Source organism: Carya illinoinensis, chromosome 11, assembly GCF_018687715.1.
Source record: "Carya illinoinensis cultivar Pawnee chromosome 11, C.illinoinensisPawnee_v1, whole genome shotgun sequence".
Taxonomy (NCBI): domain Eukaryota; kingdom Viridiplantae; phylum Streptophyta; class Magnoliopsida; order Fagales; family Juglandaceae; genus Carya; species Carya illinoinensis.
This window is the reverse complement of record NC_056762.1, coordinates 25,006,331-25,015,170: the sequence shown is the minus strand read 5'-3', so window position 1 is coordinate 25,015,170 and position 8,840 is coordinate 25,006,331. Positions and strand designations below refer to the sequence as shown.

At 35.1% G+C, this 8,840-nt stretch overlaps 1 protein-coding gene across 1 annotated transcript; it reads left to right on the top strand.

Moving 5' to 3' along the window:
• The first annotated feature begins 2,355 nt into the window (after nucleotides 1–2,355).
• On the top strand, nucleotides 2,356–7,875 carry LOC122282706 (WAT1-related protein At5g47470-like). Its single transcript, XM_043094691.1, has 7 exons — nucleotides 2,356–2,551; nucleotides 2,676–2,741; nucleotides 6,503–6,619; nucleotides 6,833–7,064; nucleotides 7,190–7,351; nucleotides 7,477–7,628; nucleotides 7,724–7,875. Exons 1-7 carry the CDS (start codon nucleotides 2,361–2,363, stop codon nucleotides 7,815–7,817), a joined length of 1,014 nt encoding a protein of 337 aa, XP_042950625.1. The 5' UTR covers nucleotides 2,356–2,360; the 3' UTR covers nucleotides 7,818–7,875.
• The last annotated feature ends 965 nt before the right edge of the window (nucleotides 7,876–8,840 follow it).

Genomic DNA, 8,840 nt, shown 5'->3' with positions numbered 1-8,840 from the left:
GAAGCCATTGGGGCTAGGAAGACTAGGTTAAGCAAGTAGGAGTGGAGTTTGCAAGGAATGGAGAGCAGGGAGCATAGCAGAAATACTGAGGGCAGAAGAACGGTAACAACGCAGACAGAGGAGGAAGTGAATTTAAAGGCACGGTCTCACAATCGTGGCCAGGGGGTAGCATCTAACAACCTAACTTGTAGGGTTTGCGAAGTGATGGGAGCCGTATCAACACCCCGAGGGTGGCATATGGGGAATCGACATCGGACACGTGGAGTTGCCACTGACTAGCCCATGCCGCCATTCAATGACAAGAAAATTGATCAGCTGCAACAAGCAAGTAACTATGAAAATTTCCATCAGGTCAGCCCAATGAGAATTGGTGGGGTAACTATTAGGGGATATTTTCGTCAGGGCCTAAAACCCATGATACTGCCCCAGGGCCCATGAGCTCCAGGAATGTTGGCCCGAGCCTGGAAGGGCCCTCCCTCGGTAACCCAAGGCGGGTCCTAGACCCATGCAAGTCGGGCAGGCTCCAGACTTGTATAAGTCGGAGGTAATCATCATCATTGAGATGGGATATTGCAAAAAGGCACGGGAAATCATGATCGGGAAAAAGGGAAAAGACAGTGCCAGGCAACTCTGCCAGAGACCCACGTCACATTAAATAATTGACACCAACAAAACTACACCGCATTAAATGCAGCATGGCGGTGGAGACTCTGGGGGGAGGTGTCCCTTTGCTCCAAAACACAAGGCATTGCCCACCTAACCTAAAAGACTAAGTATAAACCCAGAATTGCAAAGTAAGGAGGTTGAACTCAAGTATGTTGTGAATATACTCCATTGTTGTCTTCTTCTTTAAAGCATTTTAATCTCTATACTAACTTTGGCATTGGAGATTCCCCGGGCCACCGCAGGGCCACTCCTCTCTTACCTCAGGATTCGGCTCGAATGAAAACTAGGTCTGGCTAAGCGACCCGACCCAAGGGCATACGAAACACGACATTAACACTAAGAGTATCTTAGTAAGAATCAAGTTGGATATTTTAACATTTAAAAATCTTTAAAAGAATCAAATTAGCAAGTTGGATATCATTAGAAACTTTAACCGATGAAACGTCCGATTTGAATTAAAAAACACATGGAGGTGGCGAACATAGTAAAAAATTATGATAAATTCATAAATTGATATAATTTTATAAAATCTGATAAATCTATTTTATTATAAAAGTAATTTTACAATTTGACGTACTATATTAATTAAATTACATCAATTTGTAAGTTTATTTTTATGTAATCCCTTTGTAGTTAAAGTATTTTTCATAAAATATATCTTTATTTTATTTTATTTTTTGAGAAAATATATATTTATTATTAAATGGAGTTTTAATAAAATTAATAGGCCGGCTACCTACCATTATCTCCAAAGCATACCAAGAAAAGGACACGAGGCCCAGGAGAAGACCGGTAGCATGTGCAATGGAGGGTTTATTAGTACCTTGGCCCAACTAAAGATTATGATAATGAGCATGACCCAAATTGGAGGCTTAAAGCCCACGAGAGCCTGATATTCCGTAGGCCAATAGAGCGGATAAGCATTAGTATGGCGAGCAGACTTCTCGTACCATCTAGGGATAGGATGAACAAATGAGTATCACATGAAAGTAATATAATCGTGATACTGACCCAATATTTCTCTACACCAATATATACGGATATTAGGTAATCCTAAAGCACTTTAGAATATCTACTTGAGTTAATATATACTTTTGACTAACTTTAGCATCGGAGTGGTTGCAAGCGTCCAGTGCCATCAATCTATAATTCGCAGGTTCGGGATTATGTTCGGGGATAGAACACGTCATTTACATGTAGGGATGCCCCATGAACATTAGCTGAGCTTAAACCTGAAAGTTGTTGTTGTTGAAGGAAAAACAGTTGCAAACTTACCAAAACAGAAATATATAGAAGAAGAAGAAGACAAATTGTACAGAAACCGCCACAAAAGGAAAGCAGGATCGAAAACGGAGAAATGGGAACTTGTTTCTGGTAACACGGTTACAAACTTACCAAAACAGAAATATATAGAAGAAGAAGACAAATTGTACAGAAACCGCCACACAAGGAAAGCAGGATCGAAAACGGAGATATGGGAACTTGTTTCTGGTAACACAGTTACAAACTTACCAAAACAGAAATATATAGAAGAAGAAGACAAATTGTACAGAAACCGCCGCACAAGGAAAGCAGGAAAACGGAGAAATGGGAACTTGTTTCTGGTAACGAGAGAGAGAGAGAGAGAGAGAATTTTGTGTATATATTTTGTGTAGGAAAAGAAGAAGATATTGGAGAGAAAGAAAACGGAGCTGATGATGAGGAAGGAAATGTTTGAAGCTTTGGGAATAATAGGGGGTTTGATAGGGGTGCAGTTTGTGTACGCAGGGAACTCGGAGTTGCTAAGTTATCTTATGTCTATGGGCCTCAATCCTCTCACCGTTGTTATTTTCTCTGCCTTTGCTACCTTCCTCATCCTCTCTCCCATTTCCATCTATTTTGAAAGGTTCTCTCTCTCTCTCTCTCTCTCTCTCTCTCTCTCTCTCTGGTGAATGCTTGGCATCATTTCGATTTTTCCTTGTTATTTATAGGGCTTCATGGAAGTGAAAGTTTTTATGCATGAATTGCAGGAGAAAGTGGCCCAAGAAACTCAGCTTGAAATTGATAACTCAGCTGCTTTTGATCTCTTTTGCAGGGTAAGAAAATTTTGATCCAGATATTTCAGTATTTACAAGTACTACTGCATTCATGTAGGAAAAAATGAGTAAGGAGAGCATTATACGTTATTTTTTCTCTTTTTGGTTTTGATTTATATGCGTTATATTTCTCTGAGAAAGTTGACTTTATTTTGTTTTATTTGAGGGGGACGCGGGAAACCAAAGAATGATCATGTTTTGTCCTTTACTCTTTTTTTTTTTTTTTCAAACCCGTAAGCACCATGGTCCATAATCCTCCATCTCATGAATATATAAGATTTCCTCTTTTTCCCCTAACGCATCTGGGTTTTCTGTTTTCTTCTGATGTTTTTCACCAATTATTTATTTATTTCTTCATGATCTTCCCCCAAACACGAAATTATGAGAAAGACACAAGATTATATCTTAAAACTCTTGATGCTTGAAAAAAGATAAACAAAAAGAAGATCATATATAGAAATATACGTTCACCTGTTGCTAAAACCATACGAAGTACTGGATGATCATCTGTCCGTCAAACATTATGAAATCAAAGTAGATCATGACATTTCTTGTTTTAGAGGTGAAGATCAGAACTTGATTGAAGTGGCAACTACTCATCCCATGCCATATGTGTTCGACTAACATAAATCTAGGGGTGAGTATCGGCCGATCCGGATAGGCCAAACCGACCGAACCAGTCATTTTTAGACCGGACCTCAATTTTGAGGGGATCGAAGGAGTTTTGTTCCAGTCCCGATCCAGGGGTTTTCCACCCCGGACCGGACCGAATGAAAAAATATATATATAATTTATATAAATAATTTTATAAATTAATTATATAATTTTTTACTAATACTAATATTTATAATTATATACTAATATTAATAGTCTAATATTATAATATACTATAGTTATACTTATACTAATATAGACTATATAGTTATATTAAATACTATAAGTAATACTAATACTAATATATAGCTAAATCACTATAAGTATAACTATATATATTTAGTATGAATGTATTATTAATATATAACTTTAATATATATATATAGTACTACTATATATTAATATATTAACATATTATAAGAGTTATAGTATAAATTATTGTTGCCCAGATGACTAACACAAGAGGGGGATGAATTGAGTTGTATTAAAAAAAATAACAACTATAAATCAAATATATAATATAAAATATAAACAAAATATGAAATAACAATAAATATAAAGAGTAAGGGTAAGAGAGAAGCAAACTCAGTATGTTAACGAGGTTCGGCCCCACTACCTACGTCCTCACCTCAAGCTACCCCTTGAGGATTCCCAAATTCACTATTCAACCTCTTTCAGGTGGAGATAGAAACCTATTACACCTTTGAACAACACCGCTACAAAGGATCCGTGTAGAACACCCTATACACTTGCAATCACCTTACACGTGGTGATTCAACTATTCCCCGTGTAGAATACTTTCTACACGCACGAGGGTTATACACACTCTTTTTCTGATACAAAAGCTGATAGTGGGTAGGTTATCAGAAAACACTCCTCAATGAGTGAAATAAGAACAATACAACACAAACTATATCTCTCAAAATGAACAAGGATTAATGATCAATGCTTAGAGAAGAGAGAATGAAAGCTTTGAATGAATGTTGTATGCTCTTGGTGTTGTGAATGTGAAGCTCTCAAATGATCTATTTATAGGCATATGAGACTTCATATTCAAATTTAAAAAGATTTACATGTCAAAGACAACATCATTCATTTTTTCAAAAAATTCAAATAAAAGGTTCTTCTTTTTCAATTGTCAAAGACAATATCATTCACTTTTTCAAAACAATCAAACCTAATCTTTTACTTTTGGCATATGACAAAATGAGCACACTTTTCTTTTTCAAAAAATTTAAACCTAATCTTTTACTTTTTGCATGTGACAAAAGGAGCACACTTTTCTTTTCAAAAAATTCAAACCTAATCTTTTACGTTTTGTATAAATCTAAAAAAGCATCAATCACTTTTGAAAATATTCAAATAAAACATGCACATGTGAAAGATGACAATCAATCATCTTTAATATTTTCAAAGTTCAACCCTTTAATCAAGGCATGCACATGCAAAAGATGACAATCAATCATCTTTCAAAATTTTCAAATTTAATTTTCAAAAATATTCATGCACATGTGGAAAATGTATTTTAATGCTTTATGATAAAATATTAATTTTGAGCATTAATCCTAATTTCGAATTTTAAGAGATTTACAACATTACTCTATAACTTTAATGTGAACTTGTTTCCTTCTTGCTCATGCTTGGTTCTTTGATGTGCTTGATTCCATTGTATGAACAACTTGAGCTTGAAACTCCTTTATTCTTTGAATTCATTTGTTATCATCAAAATCCATGTGTAGATTTATAATCACATGAAACTTGAAATCTTGAGTTCAATAATTATAATATACTAAATCACTATAACAATATAACTAATACTAATATATAACTATACTATTAGTCTACTATTAATACTATTATATAGTTATACTTTTCACTATAATTAGTATTAATATATAGCTATACAGTTCTACTAATACTATTAGTCTATTATATAGTCTAAGACTCTTAAGTCTAATATAGGCTATATAGCTATAACTAATACTAATATTATTAATAATAATAATGTAAAAAATAGTTATACTAACTGATTGATTCAACATAACTAATATTACTAATATAATATAGCAATACTAAATTACTAATAGTCTAATACAAATACTATTATATAGTTATACTAATTGTAAATTTATAATAACTAAATCATTATAAGTCTATAACTATATATATTTAGTATCAATGTATTATTATATTATTTAATGTATAACTATTAACTATAATATATAATACTAGTATATATTAATATATTAACATATTATAAGAGTTATGGTATAAATTATAATATATCATGTATGTATAAATTTATAATGTATTAGTATAGTTAACTTAATATGTAATATGTTAGTATTAAATCACTATAACTGTATAGAGTATTAATAATATAGTATTTAATATAACTACATATAGTATTAGTAATAAGAGTATTACTATTATTTAATATAGTATGACATAGAGTATTAATAAATGTGTGGTGTTTGAATAGATATAGTAATACTAGTATATTACATATAGTATTACTATTATTACATATAGTTATTAGTTATAGTATTAGTACTAGTGTATTATTAGTTATAGCAAATAAGTTAATAGCTATTACTAATTTACTATATACTAATGGACTAATAGTATTAACATATTACTAATATATATTAATATATATAATAGTATACTATATATATTAAATATATCACAATATAATTATATAAGTATTAAACAAAATGTTATAGGATTAAAAAAAAAAAAAAAAAACAAAGTCAAGCATGGACCTACCAGACCGGACTAGATGGGACCGAACCGTCCGAATCCTTAGGGAGTTCGGTCCGGTCCAGGGTGGGAAAACCCTGGACTGAATAGGTCCGGTCCGGTCCGCAAAACCTCCTCGGACCGGACCGAACTCACCCCTACATATATCTATATATATCTTCAAAGATTTCATCATGTGTGTAAGCGTGTGCTCCTCTTTAATTTATGCGAATTACTAATGTCCAAACTTTTCTGGCGAAAATTGCCAAAAAATATTGGTTTGAAGAAAAGAAATGGAAAGCAAGCACGGTGGCTGGCATGCAGCTCATGATGCTTGTATCCTAATTTGATATGTTTGCTTACAGGGTGACCTTATTCCTGAGCCTTTTCCTAAAAGGGATCAAGCTAACTTCACCAGCAATAGCTACAGCCATGCCAAACCTTTCTCCTGGCTTTATCTTTGTCATTGCTTGGACTTTCAGGTAATAGCTGGCTTGGTTACTTTCTTTCTTTTTTTTTCTTTCTTTTTTTTTTTTTTGGGTAAATCAAGATTGGGAAATGATTTACTGTGTAACGCCACCCCTCAATATTAATTAAGGATGATAAAATAAAAAACAAAGAGTAACGATTTTTCGGTGGAGAATGATATTTATCTGCTTAGTGATGTAGTTTTCATGCAATAAATTACTTTGCAGAATGGAGAAGGTGAAACTGGGTTGCTTGTACAGCAAAGTGAAGATAATAGGCACGTTGCTCTGCGTTGTAGGTGCTCTCACAATGAGCATAATGCACAGTACTGGGGCTGCTGCAAAAGATGCCCGAATTTCATCTCCCTCACCTGATATTGCCTTGGACAAAGACAAGATCATCGGCTGCCTCTACCTCATTGCTGCAGTTTTTGCTTTGTCCAGCAGTGTTGTTTTGCAGGTAACAACCTCAATGAAACCAAAGTAAATGAGATCTATACAGACACATGATCATGCGGAGAGAATATAATTACAGGGATATTACTTGTTTTAATTTTTAATAAGGTAACAATGATTGATTGACAGGCAACAACATTGATTGATTTTCCTGCACCAATGTCGTTGTGTGCAATAACATCCTTGATCGGCGTGGTTTTGACTGCAGCTGTCCAACTAATTCAAGATCACAAAATTGAATTGGGTTGGCCGCTCCTGAGCGTCCGAGACTTGATTGGATTTTCACTGCTGGTAAATACCACCACTTCTTCCTTTGATTTTTCTTTTCCCTGTGATTTTTCACTTGAGCCAAACATGACTTAAGCAGCATTTTTTGCGAAAGAATAATTAATGCTCTTGTATAATTTAATGCACAGGGAGGATTTGTGACTGGAGTATGTGTAAGCTTCAGCGGATGGGCAATGAAGAAAAGAGGACCAGTCTTTGTTTCCACCTTCAGCCCCATTGGTACAGCCTTCTCGGTTATTCTCTCAGTGGCCACCACCGGAGACACCGTTAACATTGGAAGGTAATTAAAATTAGTGATAAAAAGTCATCATCCTGTTCAATACGGGGCTGCTCAGTGATAATATACATGTGACAATATTGGAATGTTGAATGCAGCCTTGCTGGCATGTTCCTCATGTTCATTGGCCTCTACTTTGTGCTGTGGGCAAAAGGGAAAGAAGGTTACCACCGTGAAGATAGGATGACATAGAAAGTGAGTACAGTGCAAAGAAGCCTCTCTTAAGTTGGTATTGTAACAACCTACTCCTTTCTCTATCAAATGGTCACGAGTCTCATTCTATGTGTCGAATCTCGATGGCGTGATTTTAAAGATATCAAGTAATTTCTTAGGCAAGCCAAATGCTTTAGAGCCCTCAAATATTTTAAATGTCCGATAAGTATTTTAAATGGGATATTTTTAGTATTATTGAACCAATCTTGATTTTTAAGTAAGAGAATTATAATATTTTTAAGAGCTCCAAAAATATTATAATTGTAGAAAATCATTTTATCTAAATGATTTTAGTTAGTTAAAAATATTATGAGATTTGAATTATGTTCAAAACTCTAATTATTTAGATGGTTTTATTCTCTTAAAAGTAATTAGCAAAACTTCATCATTTATTTAATGATAAAAGATTATATTTTATAAACTAAAGTTGAGTTTAAATTGATGATATAGTATTTCTATCTTGATTCCTCTCAGTTTATTTGGTTTAAATCAGTGTTTAGCTATCCACCATTAGATCTAGGTTAGGGATCATAGATGAAGGGTTAGGATTAAATACCCTAAAGATGAAACCCTAGCCTCTCATTCCCCACTTTCCCTCCCTCTCCTCCCTCCCCCTTACACCCTACAGCAGCTCCCTCAAGCAACCAAGCCTCAAGCCGCCGTGTGCCACTCTGTGACATCACCACCACCACCAGCCTCCTCCCTTCACCGGCAACACCCAATCACCGAACCCAACCACCCCTCTTCCCAATCTACCCCTCACGCATCACATCTCTCTCATGGGTTCTCTCTCATGCAGCCCAAATCCATCGCCACCCCACCATCATACTACCTCCCCAATGCTACCACCAACTCCACCGACTCCCGTAAGCTCCTCCATGCCCAGCCTGAGTTCCTCTAGCTCTCCCTCTCTGTTTCTCCTGTTTAAAGTCATCCAGCCCGTGAAACCCACGGCATCGCCGTGCTCCGCCACCCCAGCCACCACAAGCCACCCAGGGCCTC